The sequence below is a fragment of the Chiloscyllium plagiosum genome, unplaced genomic scaffold (assembly GCF_037043375.1).
Source record: "Chiloscyllium plagiosum isolate Xiang-an unplaced genomic scaffold, Cpla_swu_hap1 HiC_scaffold_10, whole genome shotgun sequence".
NCBI lineage: Eukaryota > Metazoa > Chordata > Chondrichthyes > Orectolobiformes > Hemiscylliidae > Chiloscyllium > Chiloscyllium plagiosum.
This window is the reverse complement of record NW_028270148.1, coordinates 62,885,739-62,908,482: the sequence shown is the minus strand read 5'-3', so window position 1 is coordinate 62,908,482 and position 22,744 is coordinate 62,885,739. Positions and strand designations below refer to the sequence as shown.

At 41.9% G+C, this 22,744-nt stretch overlaps 1 protein-coding gene across 2 annotated transcripts in view; it reads left to right on the top strand.

Annotated features, from left to right (window-relative positions):
* pnpt1 (polyribonucleotide nucleotidyltransferase 1) overlaps positions 1-22,269 on the top strand; it is a 75,760-nt gene extending 53,491 nt beyond the window's left edge. For both annotated transcript variants that reach the window (XM_043696024.2, XM_087991398.1), the window contains 5 exons: positions 14,260-14,366; positions 14,450-14,505; positions 16,634-16,712; positions 16,872-16,919; positions 19,226-22,269. In XM_043696024.2, the coding sequence (XP_043551959.2) occupies positions 14,260-14,366; positions 14,450-14,505; positions 16,634-16,712; positions 16,872-16,919; positions 19,226-19,381 (446 nt within the window). In that variant the 3' untranslated portion in view covers positions 19,382-22,269. The remainder of the gene's footprint in view (positions 1-14,259; positions 14,367-14,449; positions 14,506-16,633; positions 16,713-16,871; positions 16,920-19,225) is intronic.
* The last annotated feature ends 475 nt before the right edge of the window (positions 22,270-22,744 follow it).

The window sequence follows — 22,744 nt, the reverse complement described above, 5'->3', positions numbered from 1 at the left end:
CTTTGTACAGTCTATCAGAAGGGAGTTCAGGGTTTTTTTGGGATGTCAATCGGTGTACAGCCAGTAATCAGTCAGTGCTCTGGGAGACCACCAAAGCATTCTTAAGGGGTGTGACTATTTCATACTCTGCAACGAGAAGGAGATGGAGGGGGAAGCAGCAGCGGATGCTTGAGGCCCGGTTGAAGGCAGGCGAATCTACATGTTACACCAGACCATGGTTAAATTGCAGCAAGTCACGGCTCTCCGGGCTGCTGTTAACTCAGTGCTCACACAATTGGCAAAGAGTGGCAAAGCAAAAAGACTTTGAATGTGGGGATAAACCAGATAGATACTTGGCTTACTTAGCTAGAAAGAAGAGTGCCCCGCAGTTCATTGTGTTGTCAGGGAGAGGGATGGCAATGTTACTCGTGAACTGAGGAAGATCAATGCCAGATTTCGGGAGTTCTATATAGAGTTATACCAGTTGGAGAGAATGAGAATAGAAATGCAGTAATGGAATCTTTTTTGAAAATTTGGATATCCGTAGTATAAATCAGATCAAGCCTCCTTTTTCAATGTACCTCAAGCAGTACGGGAAGTACAGGAGGCGGTAAGGCAGCTCCAGAGTGGTAAGGCACCTGGTCCAGATGTATTCCCAAGTTAATTTTACAAGGAGTTTGTACACATGTTGGTTCAACTGCTACTGGGGATGTATAATCATTCATATAGCCAGGACTGTCTTCCACCCTCTTAGGGCGGCTAATACCTCCCTCATCCTTATAAAAAGGAAAGATCCCGAAGATTGCGCATTGTATTGGCCCATCTCATTGCTGAATGTGGATTTTAAAACTTTCTCCAGTCTCAAAGCCAACACCTTTGATAATGTGCTGCCCGCTATTGTAAAAGAGGACCAGACTGGTTTTATCAAGGGCCGCAGCTCCTCTAATAATATCAGGCAGGTATTGAATATGGTGTATATCAACAGAGGGCGATTCCAGGTTTGGTGGTCTCCCTAGGTGCTGAGAAGGCTTTTGATTAGGAGGAATGGTCGTGTCTCTTTGCTGTTTTAGATTGTTTTGGTCTTGGAGGTGCTTTCGCTAGGTGGGTGGCAGAGTTATATAAAAACCCGAAGGCAGCGGTTATTACAAATGGGGTTAAGTCAAGTAATTGGAGAGGGACAGCCGACCGGGATGTCCCTTTTTGTCGCTATTGTTCACCTTGGTGATTGAGCCACTGGCGGAGGCTATTCAAAAAGACCTGAAATAAGGGCACTGCAGGTGGGAGCTGGGGAACACAAAATCTCTCTCTCTATGCAGATAGAGTCATAGAGATGTACAGCATGGAAACAGACCCTTCGGTCCATGCCGACCACATATCCCAACCCAATCTAGTCCCACCTGCCAGCACCCAGCCCATATCCCTCCAAACCCTTCCTATTCATATATTCATCCAAATGCCTTTTAAATGCTGTAATTGTAGCAGCCTCCACCACTTCCTCTGGCAGCTCATTCCATACACGTACCACCCTCTGCGTGAGAAAATTGCCCCGCATGTCTCTTTTTACATCTTTCCCCTCTCACCCTAAACCTATGCCCTCTAGTTCTGGACTCCCTGAACCCAGGGAAAAGACTTTGCCTATTTACCCTATCCATGCCCCTCATAATTTTGTAAACCTCTATAAGGTCACCCCTCCACCTCAAAGCTTCAGGGAAAACAGCACTGTTCAGCCTCTCCCTATAGCTCAAATCCTCCAACCCTGGCAACATCTTTGTAAATCTTTTTCTGAACCCTTTCAAGTTTCACAACATCTTTCTGATAGGAAGGAGACCAGAATTGCATGCAATATTCCAACAGTGGCCTAACCAATGTCCTGTACAGCCGCATCATGACCTCTCAACACCTGTACTCAATATTCTGACCAATAAAGGAAAGCATACCAAACACCGTCTTCACCATCCTATCTAACTGAACTCTACTTACAAGGAGCTATGAACCTGCACTCCAAGGTCTCTTTGTTCAGCAACATTCCCTAGGACCTTACCATTACGTGTATAAGTCCTGCTAAGATTTGCTTTCCCAAAATGCAGCACCTCCCATTTATCTGAATTAAACTCCATCTGCCACTTCTCAGCCCATTGGCCTATCTGATCAAGACCCTGTTATATTCTGAGGTAACCCTCTTCGCTGTCCAATACACCTCCAATTTTGAAATCATCTGCAAACTTACTAACTGTATCTCTTTTGCTCACATCCAAATCATTTATGTAAATGACAAAAAGTAGAGGACCCAGCACCGATCCTTGTGGCACTCCACTTGTCGCAGGCCTCCAGTCTGAAAAACAACCCTCCACCACCACCCTCTGTCTTCTACCTTTTGAGCCAGTTCTGTATCCAAATGGCTAGTTCTCCCTGTATTCCACGAGATCTAACCTTGGTAATCAGTCTCCCATGGGGAACCTTGTCGAACGCCTGACTGAAGTCCAAATAGATCACATCTACCACTCTGCCCTCATCAATCCTCTTTGTTACTTCCTCAAAAAACTCAATCAAGTTTGTGAGACATGATTTCCCACACACACAAAGCCATGCTGACTATCCCGAATCAGTCCTTGCCTTTCCAAATACATGTGCATCCTGTCCCTCAGGATTCCCTCCACCAACTTGCCCACCACTGATGTCAGGCTCACTGGTCTATAGTTCCCTGGCTTGTCCTTACCACCCTTCTTAAACAGTGACACCATGTTAGCCAACCTCCAGTCTTCCGGCACCTCATCTGTGGCGATCGATGATACAAATATCTCAGCAAGCGGCCCAGCAATCACTTCTCTAGCTTCCCACAGAGTTCTTTGGTATACCTGATTAGGTCCTGGGGATTTATCCACCTTTACCCATTTCAAGACATCCAGCACTTCCTCCTCTGTCATCTGGACATTTTCAAGATGTCACCATCTATTTCCCTACAGTCTATATCTTCCATATCCTTTTCCACAGTAAATACTGATGCAAGATACTCATTTAGTATCTCCCCCATTTTCTGCGGTTCCACACAAAGGCCGCCTTGCCGATCTTTGAGGGGCCCTATTCTCTCCCTAGTTACCCTTTTGTCCTTAATGTATTTGTAAAATCTCTTTGGATTCTCCTTAATTCTATTTGCCAAAGCTATCTCATGTCCCCTTTTTGCCCTCCTGATTTCCCTCTTAAGTATACTCCTACTTCCTTTATACTCTTCTAAGGATTCACACGATCTCTCCCTCTATACCTTACATATGCTTCCTTTTTTTTCTTAACCAAACCCTCAATTTCCTTTGTCATCCAGCATTCCCGATACCTACCAGCGTTTCCTTTCACCCTGACAGGAATATACTTTCTCTGGACTCTCATTACCTCATTTCTGAAGGCTTCCCATTTTCCAGCCGTCACTTTACCTGTGAACATCTGCCCCCAATCAGCTTTCGAAAGTTCTTGCCTAATCCTGTCAAAATTAGCCTTTCTCCAATTTAGAACTTCAGCTTTTAGATCTGGTCTATCCTTTTTCATCATTATTTTAAATCTAATAGAATTTTGGTTGCTGGCCCCAAAGTGCTCCCCCCCCCCCCCCCCCCCGCCCCCCCCGACACCTCAGTCACCTGCCCTGCCTTATTTCCCAAGAGTAGGTCAAGTTTTGCACCTTCTCTAGTAGGTACATCCACATGCTGAATCAGAAAATTGTTTTGTACACACTTAACAAATTCCTCTCCATCTAAACCCTTAACACTATGGCAGTCCCAGTTTATGTTTGGAAAGTTAAAATTCCCTACCATAACCACCCTATTATTCTTACAGATAGCTGAGATCTCCTTACAAGTTTGTATCTCAATTTCCCGCTTACTATTAGGGGGTCTATAATATAATCCCAATAAGGTGATCATCCCTTTCTTATCTCAGTTTCACCCAAATAACTTCCTGGAAGTATTTCTGGGAATATCCTCCCTCAGCACAGCTGTAATGCTATCCCTTTGCAAAAATGCCACTCCCCCTCCTCTCTTGCCTCGCTTTCTATCCTTCCTTTATTTGTATCCTGGAACATTAAGCTGCCAGTCCTGCCCATCCCTGAGCCATGTTTCTGTCATTGCTATGATATCCCAGTCCCAAGTCCCTAACCATACGCTGAGTTCATCTGCCTTCCCTGTTAGGCCCCTTGCATTGAAATAAATGCAGTTTAATTTATTAGTCCTATCTTGTCCCTGCCTGAACTGACTGTTTTGAGTCACTTCTGTTCTCAACTGTACCAGTCTCAGATTGATCTCTTTCCTCAATATCTCCCTGGGTCCCACCCCCGCACCTTACTAGTTTAAATCCTCCCTAGCAGCTCTAGCAAATTTCCCTTTCCCTGCAAGTATATTAGTCACCTACCAATTTAGGTACAATCTGTCATTCTTGTACAGGTCAATTCTACCCAAAAGAGATTCCAATGATCCAAAAATGTGAATCCTTCTCCCATGCACCAGCTCCTCGGCCAAGCATTCATCTGCTCTCTCATCCTATTCCTGCCCTCACTAGCTCGTAGCACCAGGATTAATCCAGATATTACTACTCTCAAGGACCTCCTTTTTAAATTTCTGCCTAACTCTCTGTAATCTCCCTTCAGAATCTCAACCTTTTTTTTTCTTCCTATGTCATTTGTTCCAATGTGGACAATGACGTCTAGCTGGCCCCTCTCCGCCGTGAGAACATTCTGCACCCTCTGAGATGTCCTAGATCCTGGCACCAGGGAAGCAACACACCATTCTGATTTTTCGCTACTGACCACAGAAACGTCTGTCTGTCCCTTGGAATAGAGAATCCCCTAACACAATTGATCTCTTGCAACCCGATGTATCCCTCATTGCATTAGATCCAATCTCCATTTCAGAAACTTGATTGTTCGTGCTATGTTCCTCTGAGAACCCATCACCCCCTACATTTTCCAAAACAGCATACCTATTTGAAATGGGTATATCCACAAAAGACTCCTGCACTAGGCGCTTACCTCTTTCTTTTCCTGGAGTTAACCCATCTATTTAACTGTATCTGAGACTTCCCCCCGCCCCCACACACTTCCTATAACTGCCATCCATCACATACTGTTGCTGTTGCACATTCCTCATTGCTTCTAACTGTCTCTCCAATCGATCCATTCGATCTGATAAGTTTCACAGCCAACAGCATTTATGGCAGATATAATCCGCAGTAACCCTTAAACTCTCTTTAAACTCCCACATCTGACAAGAAGTACATATCACTCTATTAAATGCCATTTTTGCTCTTTCACAATCTACAGACCTAGAAAATAAGACCGTCTTATTCCTCTACAACCACTGCCCCGGGTTAAATTAATAGTTATGGCTTATATTTTAAGTTTTTAATCACGAGACATCTCTCCAAAAAAAATCAAGAAAGAACCCACTCTACTCACTACTGTAGATTCTCTGTAGGCCACACTTAAAATAACGATTAACTTATCTGATTCTGTGCTGTGAACTTCGCCCACCAGTTCCTCCAAAATCAGTTGTGTATTTGACTGTGTTAATTTTCCCACATGCGCTCTGGTGTCCAGCGATATGTGAATTCAAACAGCAAAGGCAGTAACTGCAGGTTATCCTTCTGTTTCTAGCTAACCTGGAAAAGTCCATACCCTGGTTAATACAAAAAATTAAATTATTTGGTAGCTTTCCGGGATAGAGGATACATTTCACAAAATTGGAAGTGATGCCGGTGGAGGTGCCTAAATTGCAGGGTGGAATGGAATTCCCTTTCGATGATCACAGGTTTTCTCTATCTCGGACTATTCCTTACTCCTTGCTTCCAGCAGCTGTATGGACCTAATTATGTACAGCTGTTTGAGAGGGTAAAGCAGGACTTGCAGCGATGGGAGGGACTACCTATATCACGGCTTGGCCATATAGCCTTGATTAAGATGAATATTCTCCCTTGCTTGCTATATCCTATGAGGATGCTCCCGTTATTATTACTCAGAGGTGCTGCGGAGGTTTGCGGAATGGCTTGGATTGTTTATTTGGTGCCATAGGCACCCCTTAATTAAATTTACCAAGTTGCAGCTTCGGCAGGATATGGGTGGGGTGGATCTCCCAGATCTGAAGGAATATCAAATAGGCGTTCTGTTGTCATATGTAGGTGATTGGGTGTACAATGACCCGAAGTAGATACGGTTAGATGTGGAGGCCCAGCAGGTGAAGTGTCCCCTCATAAACTTGCTTTTCGTGGACAAGATGAGATCAGTAATTGAGCACTGTGAAAGTCCAATTATTATAAATACAGTAAAAGCATGGAGGATAATGTGGCAGGGTGAGGGCAATTCGCTCAAGACTGTGCCCTTTACCCCATTAGGGGGAGCTCCAGGATTCAAGCCGGGGTCAATGAACTCTGGCTTTAGAACATGGGAGGGTAAAGATATCTCCTGTCTGGGAGATCTGTTTGAGGGAGAGGACTTGATCTTAAAAATGTGTTGCTGGAAAAGCACAGCAGGTCAGGCAGCAAAGGAGAAGGAGAATGGACGTTTTGGGCATAAGCCCTTCTTCAGGATTCCTGCGCTTTTCCAGCAACACATTTTTAAGCTCTGATCTCCAGCATCTGCAGTCCTCACTTTCTCCGGAGAGGACTTGATGTCTTTTAGCCAATTAGGTCAGAAGTACGAAATCCCTAATAAGGTCCTTTTTCTGATATTTCCAAGTTAGGGATTATACACAGAAGAAAACCAGCCCTACAAATCAGGTTTAGAACGTAGACTGCTCCGAACTGGGGGCGCTTTCTCTGTTGGTACCTTTATATCATCTGCAAAGAGGGAATGCCTGGGTGTATATGGAGAGATTCCGTGAGATTTGGAGTCAGGAGTTAGGGGAAGAAATCTCATCAGAAACGTGGGAGGACATATGGGGAATGTAAAGAAGATTTCAATATGCAATCTGGCACAAGCGATGCAATTGATGATCTTCCATAGGGCTTATATGGCACCTGAGTGACTAGCAAAGTTTAAGAAAAGACCTTCCCTGAAATGCCCCAAATGTAAAAACAGTGTTGGCACCCTTACGCATTGCCTCTGGTCACAAGACCCATGGCGGTGGGGGGGGGAGCCATAGGGAATGAACCGGAGGGGATTTTGGGAGTGGAAGTTTTGAAAGGGGGAATCCAGTGTCCCTTCTCTTAGGACTACCGAATCTTCCCTCTTTGGATGAGCACGGGATGAGATTATTCAACATTCTGATGCACTGTGCGAGGAAAGACATCCTAATGAATTGGATATCAGAAAAGCCGCCAGGTCTTGTACGGTGGCACAGACTTGCGATGGAGCACATCCCTCAGGACTACCTGATAAGTATGGTGCACCATGGAACAGAGAAATTTTATAAGACGTGGCGGCCCTTTTTAAATTATATAGAAATGGATTTGTCAGCGATATTGATAAGAGCCTTTGTGTAGTCACGAGGGCCATGTATGGCAGTCCAGGGACCTCGATGGGGAGGTAGTAAATACAGGTATAATCACTGTTGCTCCCGTGGGTGGGAGCCTTGATGGTAGTGCGGCGAGTGGAGTAATGTAATATAGTACAATGTAGTGTAACTTAATTTTGGTGGATTGTAATTTAATTAAATTAAATGTTATCTTATTTAATTTGAGCTAGTACTCATTTGAATTAAGTTGAGTAAAATAAGAGTCAACTACAATTTGGAGAATAGTAGGCATTTTATTGTTAACATTATAGTAATACAACATAATAGTGTGACATCATTCTTACTTTTCTGTACTTTTAAAACTTTTTCTTTCTTTCTGTTTGTGTTTTTTGTTAACAAAAAGGAAAAATATTGTCAATAAATATATACATTAAAAAATTTTAACATGTTAGAAATTCTGGCCAATCTGAACAATCCTTCTCAAATGTAAGGGTAATGCCTGAAATCTGAAGGATTGGAGATACTTTTGGGAGAGGAATAAATCCAGCAGCTACATGTGCTATTCAGCCTAATGTCATTGATGAGGAAATGTTTAAAATTCGAAAATTTCTTCGAAAATTTAACTGCCGTTTTGAAAATTTGTACTCCTAATTGAACATCAGCTTTGCTAACTAACTTGGTAGAATCCTTTTGGCATATAGAAAAATGGTAATGCTTATTGACCTTAAATTACTTAATGTGCTCAATAGCAATGTTCAAATCTACAGAATTAGTGACAGTATAGATGCAAATTTCCTGTGGAGCAAAATATAGAGTATAGCAAATAGTGATTTTAACAGACTGGCAGGCAATACCTCCCAGGGATTAGTAATCGGACCACTGGTATTTCTAATGTATATTGATATCCTAGACTGCAGTATACAGATAATGAAGTTATGTATACAAGGAGGTTGGAAAATTTGAAAGACTGTCAACATTCTTGGCTGTTTTGATCAAAGAATAAAGTACAAAAGCAAGAAGGCTTTGTTAAACTTTTATAAAACACATGAGGCCTCAACTCTAGCATTTTGTTCAAGTATGGCCACCACATTTTAGGAAGAATGTCGAAACTTTGGAGAGCGTAGAGGACAAGTTTAATAGAAAGGTACAATGGATCAGGGTTTAACAGACCCATGTACATACATTGAATTAGGCAACAATGGATTTTGATACGTTCAAGAATTTTATTAAATCTTAAGCACAACCACCAGTTTCCTGCATTTTCTCTCGAGAAACTTTCACTGTCCAAAACCTCTGGTGCAGCAGCCCCTCCATAAAGGAGACTCCACACCCTGTTGACAGGGCCACAAGTATGAAAGACAGCAATCCCAACCAAGCCTGATCCAGCAGATGGGTTTCTCGTGTATCTTGGTGGATCTGTTAGCATTGATTAACTGTTTACTGTTGAGGCTTCCCTACCATCCCCCAATCTGACTTGATAACATCCACCTTTCTCAGTGGGGCTGCTTAGCCTCCAAAAGTGCTATCTCCATGGCCCTGTAGCATCAAAAACCCACCTCCCGTTCTTAGTAGGTCACAATACTCAGTGACAAACGATTTGGAAATGCCTCTCAAAGGTTGCTAAGCTGTTCTCACTGTCATGTCATGCAGTCTTGAGATGCCCTATTTGTCCCAACATCAGGCCCTTGGGAAAGTGTAGTTCACTCTGTCCTGCTGCATGAGGGTCAGTAGCTAGATGACCTAGATTTAAGGTGACTGCAAAAAGAGTCAAAAGTGGTAAGACCAAAATACCTATTTTACACAGCTAGCTGTTATGATCTGGAATGCTTTACCTGAAAGGCTAGTGGAAGCAGATTCAGTAATAACATCCAAAATAAACTTGAATAAGGGCTTGAAGGGAATATATTTGCAAAGCTGTGGGGAAATAGGCCAGAGGAGAAGAGTTAACGGAATGACGTTCAAAAAACTAACAACAGAGCATTGGCCAAATGACATTCTCCTTTACATTACCATTCGACAATGGACTGTGTAATAGAGATGAAAAGAGTAAGACCATAAGACATAGGAGCAGAAATTAGGCCATTCGGCCAATTGAGTCTGCTCCTCCATTCAATCATGGCTGACAGATTTTTCAACCTCATTTTCCCACTTTCTCCCCACTATCTTTGATCCCCTTGGCAATCAAGAATCTATCAATGTCTGTTTTAAATAAACTCAATGCCACAGAAGGCTTTGAAGGCTAGTCAATGAATTTCACAGATTCACTCCCTCTACGGCTAAAAATGTTTCTCCTTATCTCCATTCTAAAAGGTCTTTTCTTTTACTCTAAAGTTGTGCCTCGGGTCCTCAACTCTCCTGCCAACGGAAACATCTTCCCAATATCCACTCTGTCCAGGCCATTCAGTATTCTGAAAGTTTCAATCTGATATCCCCCCCCCCCACACTCTTCTAAACTCTTATCAAGTATAGTCCCGGAGTCCTCATATGATGAACCTTTCATTCCTGGGATCATTCTTGTGAACCTCTCTGCACCTGCTCTAGGCCAGTACATTTTTCCTGAGGTATGGGGCCCAAAATTACTCTCAATACTTAGTGAATTTAGTCATTTGCAAGGGTTTGATTTGAATTGCAGGTTCTAACCCAGCAGTTTTTTTTTTAGAACACTTGTTCAATCTAGATCTTACACCATAATGGCAGGTCTCTTAGAAGTATTGATTTACAGAGAGATCTTGGGATGCAAGTACATAGCTCCCTGAAAGTGGCAACCAAGTGGATAAGATGGTAAAGAAGGCTTACAGCTTGCTTGCCTTCATTGGTCGAGCCATTTAAGTATAAAAGTTGGTAAGTTTTATGTTGCAGCTCTATAAAACATTAGTTTAGCTGTAAATGGAGCATCATGTACAGTTCTGATCGCCGTACTATAGAAGGATGTGGCGGCTTTGGAGAGAATGTAGAAGAGGTTTACCACAATGTTGCCTGGATTGGAGTGTATTAGCTATAAAGAGAGGTGGACAAACTTGAATTGTTTACACTCGAGTATTGGAGGCTGAGGGACAACTTGAAAGAAGCATATAAAATGATGAGAGGTGTGGATAGTCAGTCTTTTTCCCAGGGTCGACATGTTGACTATTAGGGAGCATGGCTTTAACATGTGAGGGGAAACCTTGCAAAGCAAAGTTTTGTATGCAGAGAGCAGTGGGTGTCTGGAATGTGCTGCCAGGGGATGTACTAGAAGCAGATATGATAGCAAGGTTTAAGAGGCATTTAGACAGACACATGAAAAGGCAGGCAATAGAGGGATGCAGAATGTATGCAGGCATGTGGGATTAGTTTAGAATGGCATCATAATCAGCACAAACATGATGGGCCAAAGAGCCTGTACCTGTGCTGTACTGTTCCATGTTCTATAATAGCCAAGGAGAGAAACAGGTTGTGGCAGACGCCGTGAGCAATAGCAGTTTTGTAATTCAGCTGAAGGAAATCTTTGTCTATAATATAAGGCAGGCCATCAGACAGTTGGAGGATCTTGAGGGTGAAAAGGTTACAGCAAATTTTACAAATATACATAGAAAGCTGAATCTACTCTCTATGACACTTGCTGAGATACATCAGGTAGATGAAAGGAGCAACTAAGGATTGATCATCGGAAGGTTCCGGACATGATAACCCTGCTATTAACTTTGAGACAGTTAAAGTATTGACCTGTATTGAGGGAGAGACCCTAAAGTAAATTCCATATGACTCTCTGTAGCATATGAAGGGAAAATTTAGGCATAGTGTAACATCATGGATAAATAATCTGGAGGCCTAGGGTTCTGCTCTGGGGTGTAGATTCAAATCTTCCTATAGCAACTGGCAAAATTTATTAATAAACATAAAATTAACCATATGAAACTATTATTAGTTCTCACAAAAAAAACAGTGCTTACTGTTGTCCTTTTTATGGAGTGAAATCTGCCATCCTTACCAAGCCTGGCCACCTTTATTCTTCCACACTTTTTTTTTTAGATTAGATTAGATTACTTTAGATTAGATTAGATTAGATTACTTAGTGTGGAAACAGGCCCTTCGGCCCAACAAGTCCACACCGACCCGCCGAAGCGTAACCCACCCATACCCCTACATTTACCCCTTACCTAACACTACGGGCAATTTAGCATGGCCAATTCACCTGACCTGCACATCTTTGGACTGTGGGAGGAAACCGGAGCACCCGGAGGAAACCCACGCAGACACGGGGAGAACGTGCAAACTCCACACAGTCAGTCGCCTGTGACGGGAATTGAACCCGGGTCTCTGGCGCTGCGAGGCAGCAGTGCTAACCACTGTGCCACCGTGCCGCCCACTTTATTCACCTAGTTGATGAATTCAGTACACAATCACCGGCAAGTTGTTTGTGCATGTGACTGCATCCACCTGCCTCTAACTTACTGAAGTCTTGCACCTCACACCTGTTTACCGCCTACCACATCTCCGTTTTGTCTGCACTTCCTCACATCCCATCTATCCATACAGAGCAGCGACTCACTGTTCCCCTTATGAAATTTCACTGCTCATTTTTCAATCTTACCAGGTGATCATAGGCCACTCAGTTCTTTTCCTCCCCCATTGCAGGAGAAACAGCCATAAAACTAGTGAAAGGGACAGAATCCAAGGTGGATATCCACAGATTTCCCAGTGAACAATAGCAGAGGAGAAAGCACTGGACATTAGTAATATTTCTCTGTCTGTGTCAATCAGATGGAAACCTTCCAAATACCTAGTGAAACAGTTTGGTATTAGTGACACATGTAATAGAACAGTTGCTTTTGATAGCTTTTTGCAACAACTAATGCAACTAATGCATAGGATCATCTTTATAGAGACAATCTAAGACCTTCAAGTTTTCTGCAGCCAAGGTCTGTGAATCTTCCAAGCAGCTGATCAACTTCTGAGGTTGAAGCACCTTAAGGACTTTTGTTTACAAATACTTATACATTAGTCAGACGAGTTAGATATGGTTCTTTCACCCGAGTCCTTGCTCTTCATTGGCAGTGGTGATGGCAGGTAAAACTGGAAAGTTACTTGGAGGGCATTCATCTTGCCAAATTCTGCTCAGCTGGACACAAATGGTATATCTCTAGGGTGCAATGTTGAAAAGGATGAGCATGAGCAGTGAAAAAAAAATGCTTTCAAGCATACTGACCATTATTTACATAGAACAATCTGCCTTGAGCATGTGCAGATTGCTGTTATAGACCTTTTTAAAAGAAAAATAAAATTCATGGGATGTGGGCATTAGTGACTTGTTCAGCATTTATTGGACCATTAGGAGTTAACTTTGCTGTGCACCCAGAGTCATTGGTAGACCATACATACTAGGTAAGGATGGCAGATTTCCTTAAAGGGTATTAATGACCAGGTAGGTTTTTATGATAATTGACCGTGGTTATTTGCAGAGCTGAAAAATGTGTTGCTGGAAAAGCGCAGCAGGTCAGACATCATCCAAGGAGAAGGAGAATCGACGTTTCGGGCATAATGAGGAAGGTGTGCCAAGCAGGCTAAGATAAAAGGTAGGGACGGGCGTTGGGAATGCGATAGGTGGAAGGAGGTTAAGGTGAGGGTGATAGGCCGGAGAGGGGGTGTGGGCGGAGAGGTCGGGAAGAAGATTGCTGGTCAAGAAGGTGGTGCTGAGTCCGAGGGTTGGGACTGAGATAAGGTGGGGGGAGAGGAAATGAGGAAGCTGGAGAAATCTGCATTCATCCCTTGTGGTTGGAGGGTTTTTAGACGGAAGATGAGGCGCTCTTCCTCCAGGATCGTGTTGCCATGGTCTGGCGATGGAGGAGGCCAAGGACCTGCATGTCCTTGGCAGAGTGGGAGGGGGAGTTAGTGTTCAGCCACGGGGCGGTTGGTTGGTTGGTCTGGGTGTCCCAGAGATGTTCTCTGAAACATTCCGCAAGTAGGCGGCCTGTCTCCCCAATGTAGAGGAGGCCACATCGGGTGCAGCGGATGCAGTAAATGATGTATGTGGAGGTGCAGGTGAATTTGTGACGGATATGGAAGGATCCCTTGGGGCCTCCCTACCTTTTATCTTAGCCTGCTTGGCACACCTTCATCATTCCTGAAGAAGGGCTTATACCCGAAACGTTGATTCTCCTGCTCCTTGGATGCTGCCTGACCTGCGCTTTTCCAGCAACACAATTTTCAGCTCTGATCTCCAGCATCTGCAGTCCTCACTTTCTCCAAGTGTTATTTGCATTAGGCCTACTGTTTTATAATAGACTTTCATTGAATTCAAATTTCACCAATAGCCTGGGGTTCTGGATAACTAGCTGAAAATGTGTTGCTGGAAAAGCGCAGCAGGTCAGGCAGCATCCAAGGAACAGGAGAATCAGCATTTCGGGCATAAGCCCTTCTTCAGGAATCATTCCTTCATCATTCCTGAAAAAGGGCTTATGCCCGAAATGCTGATTCTCCTGTTCCTTGGATGCTGCCTGACCTGCTGCGCTTTTCCAGCAACACATTTTCAGCTCTGGTCTCCAGCATCTGCAGCCCTCACTTTCTCCTTCTGGATAACTAGTCCAGTGACATTACCACGACATGCTAAAAGAGCACAAGTTTTAGAAAGCAAAGGTGTCGTGACTGACCAAGAAGGGTTTTAAAAAAAAAAAAGGAGGGATATTGTGACCCTGTCTCACCTGTGCATAATGTAACTTTAAAGAGGCTTGAAGATGGGAGGTCAGCCAGGAATGTATCTCAGTCTGTATGGCTCAGCTATTCGATTTTGTACAGCAAAACTACAAGAGCTTTTTTACTGTCTTTAGGCTATTATTTTAATCAAACAAAACTTTTTTTGTTCCTCTTCCTTTCAAAGGGGTAACAATATCTCAAGTAGATGAAGAAACATTCTCCGTATTTGCCCCAACTCCAAGTGCTATGCATGAAGCCACTGAGTTCATTAGTGAACTCTGCAAGGATGATGTAAGTCTAAACATGACTTTGCAGTTTAGCTTGTTTGTTTGTTTGTTCTTTATTAAACAAACTGTGGCTTTTCTTTTCCACAGCAAGAACAGCAACTGGAGTTTGGTGCCGTTTACACTGCCACTATAACTGAAATACGGTAAATACATCAAAGCAAGTCATACTTCATACGAAGTAGAGCTGAGCCTCTAAACTGTGTGTGTTTGTTTGTGTTTTTGGCAACTCTGTTACAAAAGATGACCTCTTAACAAAGAACTAAGAATTTCCACTTCCATTTCCCAGAGCATAAATGCTAACAGTGGACCTATGACCAGTGAAACCATCCATCATGCATATAATACATGTAATTAGTAAATAGATATCTATGCTCCATTAGTGACCGTTACTATGTTGACACCACTCACGCCCTCCACTTCCTCCAAGACTTCTGTTTCCCCGGTCCCCAATGCCTCATCTTCACCATGGACATCCAGCCCCTCTACACTTCCATCCGCCATGAACTGGGCCTCCAAGCCTTCTGTTTCTTCCTCTCCTGACGTCCCACCAGTACCCTTCCACTGACACTCTTATTCATTTGGCTGAACTGGTCCTCCCCCTCAACAATTTCTCCTGCGAATCCTCCCATTTCCTCCAGGTGAAAGGGGTAGCCGTAGGCACCAGCATGGGCCCCGGCTATGCTTGTCTCTTTGTCAGCTACTTAGAACAGTTCATCTTCGAGTTACATCAACATCACTCCCAACCTTTTCCTCCGCTACATCGATGACTGCATCAGCGCCCCCTCATGCTCCCATGAGGAGATTGAACAGTTCATCAACTTCACTAATGCATTCCACCTCAACCTTAAATTCACCTGGACCAATTCTGACACCTCCCATCCCTCTTGGACCTCTCCATCTCTATCAACGATAACTAACTCAACACTGGCATTTTTTACAAACCCACCAACTCCCACAGCTACCTGGTTTACACCTCCTGCAAAAATACTATCCTGTATTCCTAACTCCTCCGCCTCCGTTGCATCTGCTCCCAGGAGGACCAGTTCCACCACAGAACACACCAGATGGCCTCCTCCTTTAAAGACTGTAACTCCCATGTGGTTGATGCCCTCCAACGCATCTCATTCACATCCTGCACCGCTGCCCTTGAACCCCACTCCTCCAACCGCAACAAGAACAGAACCCCCCTGGTCCTCACCTTCCACCCCACCAACCTCCATTGCATCGCCCGCTGACGTTTCTGCTACCTCTAAACGGACCCCACTACCAGGGATATATTTCCATCCCCACCCCTATCAGCTTTCATAAAGACCATTCCCTCCATGACCAGCTGTCAAGTTCACGTTATGCCCCTCCCACACCCCCAGCACTTTCCCCTGCCACTGCAGGAATTGCAGAAAACCTGCGCCCACACCTCCATCCAAGGCCCCAAAGGAGCCTTCCACATCCATCAAAGTTTCACCTGCACTTACACCAATGTCATTTATTGTATCCGTTGCTCCAGATGCGGTCTCGTCTATATTGGGGAGGCTGGACGCCTTCTTGCAGACCGTTTAGGGAACAACTCTGGGACACCTGCACCAATCAACCCCACTGCCCTGTGGCCAAACATTTCAACTCCCCCTCCCACTCTGCCAAGGACATGCAGGTCCTGGGCTGCCTCCACCGCCACTCCCTCGCCACCTGACGTCTGGAGGAAGAATGCCTCCTCTTTTGCCTTGGGACTCTTCAACCCCATGTCATCAATGTGGACTTTACCAGTTTCCTCATTTCCCCTCCCCCCACCTTACCCCAGTTCCAACCTTCCAGCTCAGCACCGTCCTCATTACCTGTCCCACCTGTCAATTTTACTTCCCACCTATCCGCTCCACTCTCCTCTCCAAGCTATCATCTTCACCCCCATCTCCATCCACCTACTGCACACTCAGCTACTTTCTCACCAGCCTCACCTCCCCCCTCCCATTTATCTCTCCACCCCTGAAGCTCCCAGCCTCATTCTTGATGAAGGGCTTTTGCCCAAAACATTGATTTTTCTTTTTTTTTTATTTTTTTTTTGTTCCTGCTCCTCGGGTGCTGCCTGAACTGCTGTGCTCTTCCAGCACCACTAATCCAGAATCTGGTTTCCAGCATCTGCAGTCATTGTTTGCAGTGAACAACTTGTTTATTCTAAATTTGTTCTAGCTAAATTTGTTCTAGCCCTGACGAAGTTCACTTAATTTATGTAATGTTTTATGTAACAACATTGACTGTATAACTTTAACTTTTATCTAGGGATATTGGAGTAATGGTGAAGCTGTATCCCAATATGACTGCAGTTTTACTGCATAATTCACAACTTGACCACAGAAGGGTAAGACAGTTCACAGCTAAATACATTGCAAATAACAAAACGTAAAAATGCGGCATACTCATGACCTCATCTTATTTCATATATTCGATTAAGAAGTCTTTTTAATTTGATGAAACATTTATCATAACATCTGAAACATTGTCATTTTTTTATTTTTAGATCAAACATCCAAGTGCCATTGGACTGGAAGTTGGACAACAGATTCAGGTATTCTTGTCATATGTATATAAGAAACAGAAACAGGCCCCTCAAATCTGCTCTGCCATTTAATTTAATTTTCTGTCTCAACTCCACTTTCCTACTCACTCTCCACACTCCATTTCCCTGAGACAACAAAAATTAAGTGTACTCAATAAGTGGAGTGCCCTCCAAGTACAAAATGCTCTCATCTCATTGCTAAATGATTGACCACTTGTCCTTAGACCAACGGTAGCCACCACTTCTGGTGCTGACCTTTTATTGATCAGTAGCTCTCAAGTCAGACTTCAGCCCCTCTGCAGACATGATTGTATGAAATGCCTGACCCTGAACAGTTAATGCCTGAGGACCTGTCAACCCTCACACACAAACAATGTGATGCAAAGGTGTAAGAGGAGATTGTCAGTACTAAAACAAAACCCTGCCCATTATAGAGGGCTTATCTCCAAAAACGCATACTTCTTACAAATGACCATTTGCTTCAAAACCTGAAATAAAATGAAACTTTGAAAATCAAAAGCCTCCTTTTGGAAGCTACTTAGAGTCAGAGATGTACAGCACAGCAACAGACCCTTCAGTCCAACTCATGCATGCCAACCAGATTTCCTAAATTAATCTAGTCCCATTTGCCAGTACTTGGCCCATATCCTTCTAAACCTTACTGTTCATATACCCTCCTGATGCCTTTTAAATGTTGTAATTATACCAGCCCCCTCCATTTCCTCTGGCTGCCCATTCCGTATATGCACCACCCCCTGCGTGAAAAAGACTAGAACTAATGAAAACAGTCTCAGAATATGGATGGGCTGTTCAGGTTTGAGATGTGGAAATATTTCTTCATTCAAAGTGTCGTGAAGCTGTGGAATTCTCTATCACAGAAGGCTGTGAAGGCCAAGTTACAGAATTTATTCAAGAGTTTTTTTGTAATGATTATGAAGGTATCAAAGGGTATGGGAAGAAAGCAGGAATGTGATATTGTGATAGAGGATCAGCTACAATCTTATGAAATGGCACAGCAGGCTCAAATGACCTACTGCTCCTAGTTTCTATGTTTCAATGCTTTATAACAAGTCTTAGCCTAGCGGCTGAACCCAGAGATTCTGGCCCAGATGTCGGGATGCTGCTACTGTGTCATGACCAGCTATTTCTACATTACTTTCATTTTGTCAATTGGTCAGTTCCAAATTGTATCATACTTCACTGGGTAATATGCTGGAAATCAAGACCCCTGGTCCCAAAGTCATCGTAAAAGTTAAAGATTTTAAAATAAGTATTTCCTATTCCCCAAATTAGCTGATTTCCAGATCCAGGTTGATATAAAGCATGGATCAGATTTCTGTAGTCTTTGTTTCCATGATCTGTTGAGTTGGTTCTTGCTGATTGGAAGGTTTCTTCTTGATCTTCCTTTTCCAAAAACTTTCACGGGTTTGCAAGATAAACTGGGTGTCTGATTCACTTAAAAGGTCTCTGACTTGTCAATTAAAAGTCACAGCTCATTGAAACCATTGAATGAAAGATAATCTAGTTTTCTTCATTTTTAAAGTGGCTTTTGACCTCGGAGAACAGAGGCAGTTCCGATGCCGGTGAAGACCTGATTATTTAATTAGATATCTTGATGCCAGCCCCAAGTTTTGTCATCACAAACTAATCCATAGGCCAAACAGAGCTCCATTTGAATACAGAACACAGTAACTCCAGTTTATCTGCAACCTAAACTTCAAGTTCTGCTTAAAAGCAGAATGGATGTTTGAAATCTGAAACAAATAAACACTGAGAATGCTGGAGAAACTTAGCAGTTCTGGCAGTATTAGTGAAGAGAGAAAGACAACTAGCATTTTGATTCTGGTATGACTTCAGAACTGAAGAGTTTTTCAGCGGAAGAACTGATGACAACCATACTGGATTCGAAATGTTAACTATCTTTCTCCACAGATGCTGCCAAACTTGCTAAGCTTCTCCAATATTCTGTTTGCTTTAATTACTCCTTTTTCAAGTAGCTGTTTAAACTATGTATAGGAGTGTCAGGTTACTTGTTCATCAAAACATACAGCCATTCTTGGTTTTTAAAATAGTTCTTTCACGTTTCAGGCTGCAATTTTAAAAAAAACACAAAAATAAAAAGAAATGGTCCTTACAGTTATTACTCATTAGAACCCTAAGTATTTAATTCCTTTCTTGATTTAATGTTATTTGTTGAAACCTGAAACTTTGCAAATATGAAATCCAAATGAAGAAATTAAGAATTTTAATGAATGAGAATGTTGAAGTACAATGAAAGCATTAATATGGAGGAAAATATTTCCTTTTAAAAATAGGTGAAGTATTTTGGTCGTGATCCCACAGATGGAAGGATGAGGCTTTCTCGCAAAGTTCTGCAGTCTCCAGTGGCAACCGTAGTTAAGAACTTGAGCGACAAAAATAGCATTGTGATGGGAACAAGAGAGTCTTCGGCGTCTAGTGCTTCCCCTTGACCATGTTCATACTGTCAGAAGCAATAGTACATGAGGAAACTTGATGAACTCCTCGAACTACACATTTATTTTAACCTAGGCTAAAAATTGTAATATAATTTTTTTATACAGACTATATAAATTGATTTTGTGTGCTTTTCCTCAATTGATACAGTAATTGTGACATTGTAATTGCCAACAATGTTTTTGGTGTAATAAAATTATTGATACTTGGAAGATTGAGCTACTTATTATGCAAGTAATTTCAAAATACTAAGAAAATAAATTGAGTTGAAAAGGAAGTATTCCTTATATAATTGAAAACGATGACTAGGGGCTGGGATTCTTCCCAGAATCTTTTGGCTAATTCTGCAAGCCAATGCCTAAATTGATACAGTAACCTTAGCTGGGAAAACAGAGGAATCTGCATTAGTAATGTGTGATTTTCAGCTAAATAAAAACCAGCAGTACTCTTTGCATATATGAAGAAGGAAAGGGTGGGGAGAAAGGCATTTCTAAGTATATAAGCTCTGCATCAGCCAACCCAAACTGAGGTTGCATAATTAAGCAAATTAGCTAGAACTTCTGCTGGTACAGACTTCACAGTTTGGAACTTCTTAAGCATCATAAGATTCCACTTTTGTCTGAAGGAAATAGCTTGCCTATGGTGCTTCTCAGCCAACCATTTTTCCAGTTGGCTTGACCCAACTGGCTCAGCTGTCCACCCACCTAGAATTCCTACTGATGACCTTTTGTTTGTTTGCTCACCTAACACCTGCTGTTTCCAACCTGCTAGTTCTAAGTTGTTCTTGTCTGTCTGTCTCAATCCTTCTTAGCATGCTGAGACATGAAAGGAAAATGTGCAAGAGTGAATTGTGAGAATTAAGGGAGTGTGAGAAATGAGGGTGAATGAGAAAATGAGAGCAAGCAAGAGATCATGAGTATTGGTATGAATTACTGAATTAGCATCTAAGTGCAGACTACCCAACTGATTTGATTGTATTGTGTTGCCTAACAACTTTAGAGCAGTAAATATGATATCATACAGTAGTTATAAAAGTCTGACCATATAATTTTTTGGTTTTGGTGAGGGGGTTGAATATAAATTATATTCCAATATACTTTGGGGTTCATAGCTGAATGGAAAGTTTGGTGTGTATGTGGTAAATACAGATCAATTGTAGCTTTCAAAGAGGAATTGGCTAAATACTTGAAGCAAAATTGCAGGTATATGCTGAAAGAGCTGATGAATGGGACTATCTAGATTTCGTTTAGAATGAACTGGTGCAGATTTGATAGGCTGAATGGCCTTCTGTGATGTTTATTCCATTGATTCTTTTCCTGAAATTGGTCATGGTTCTTGGAAAATGGAAGTCAAAGGAAAACTGAAACCATTCATGGCTGGAAGACAAATAGGATAGCCAGACTCCATCTTTCAGGCAATGGAATCGTAAGTTCAGCTTTTTTGTCAATCTCCTTAAGCCTCTGCCACCTTCTCTGAATCCTGATCTTTAAATAGCTGTATTTCCCTTCAATCTTTCTGCTCTAAGAAGATCCCAGCTTTTCAAGTCTATCCTTTATAACTTTAATTCTTCATCCTTGGAATTTTAGCTATATGCTCTTCAAAGCCTCTGTGTCCTTCCACAAGTGTAGCGTCCAGATTAAACAGAATATTTCAGTGAGGGACAAATTATGGTCTTATACAAGTTCAACACCACTTTCTCATTTTTTTTGTACTCTCCTATAGATAAAGCTTTGCTAAATTGTACTGCCACCTTCAATGATTTTTGTGTAAAAATCTCAAAGTCATGAACATTTCATGTTCTTGCACTCACTTTAAAATTGTGCCATTTGTGGTAGTTTACATTGTCTTGCCTCACTTTCCCTCAAAGTTTTAAGGCAAACTATACCCAATACACTATTTCAGCGCTTTAGAGCTATTGTGTTTAAATGCATTTTGACAGAACACTCCTCTTTATTTTCAGGTACCTATGTACAAATCCTCATGACAATTGATTTTTTTTTTCAAGTAATCAGTAAATAATTTCCAAGTTAGGCAATAATTATAACACCTCTATTACACTTATGACATCAAAGGTCACACTTACATACGTGCACTTGGAAGAGGTTGTGGTTATAAAAGTTGCATGCTTTCATGTTCTGATTTCAAGAGTTTTTGTGCTTTTCTAGGACAAAATTTTCAAATAATGCAAGCCTTGTGATATAATATGTGTGATTTATATATATTTTAATATTTTAGAATATTTCTAAGTTAGAGTTCGAGCTAACGCCATGTATGTTTGGTCTGCATCTATGAAGGCATTTAATGATTAACTTGAATGTATTTCTGTAGTACTTTCTTTTAAAGCACAGTATGAGACAAACTTCCTGGGGAATAATGACTTTCATTTTCATTGAGTAAGCTTCATGAGCAAACAAAGTAATAAGCTACATTGTAGGCTTTTTATTTTGGTCTTTGGGGAAACACCTATTGCTTATGTTTCAGTTTGTAGAAGTCTTGGCTGGAACTGGATGTGTAAGACAGTTGCTCCTGAAGAGAGGAGCAAACTTAAAACTTAAGAGATGTGTTACTTCAGTGTAAGGAGTTTAGTTGGAAAGTTCTACACCCAAAATTGTTGGTTTAAACCATGAAGGGGTTATTTGAAATCCAGAAAGTCTAATTGAAGACCTTGAAGTCACAGTTAATTTACTCCCTATAGATGAGATAGAGAAGGAAATTCTCTGTAGTATGAGTATTGGTGGGACAGTAGGAGTGCTGCTGGGATTAATAAGATTGTTTTTAACTCTGTGTTTCAAAATCTTTAAACATGTTTAATGTAAATAATTTGGTTTATTCTGTATTTTCATTCCTTTTGCACAATAAACTTTGTTTCATTGTTAAATCCAAATCTGCAGCTTTGCACTCTTGTGTTTCAATGAAAGACCACCTCATTAAAACCAAAATATGATCTATCAAGTCTGATTCAATCAGTAATAGCAGCAAAGGATCATAACAATCAGTAATCTTTTTGACAACTTAAGAAAAAAGAATAGTTTACCATTCTAGATGAAAAATAGGTCTGAATGAACTGTCTGTGATTTACCATTCTCATAAGCTATACACATAGTTTCAACGAGCCTAACAGCAAATCTTTCCATGCAAGAAATAATGAATGGAAACTTGGAAGTACTGTAACTTGAGAGGACAGCGTAGAACTCCATAAGGATGGTGACAGTTTGGTGGAATGGACTGACAATTGCCAAATGAAACTTGATGCAGAGAAATGTGAGGTGGTGCATATTGGTAGGAAGAATACTGAATGGCGATGTAATGTAGGCAGTTTATTTCTAAAGGCAATTGAGAAGCAAGGGGACTTAAATATA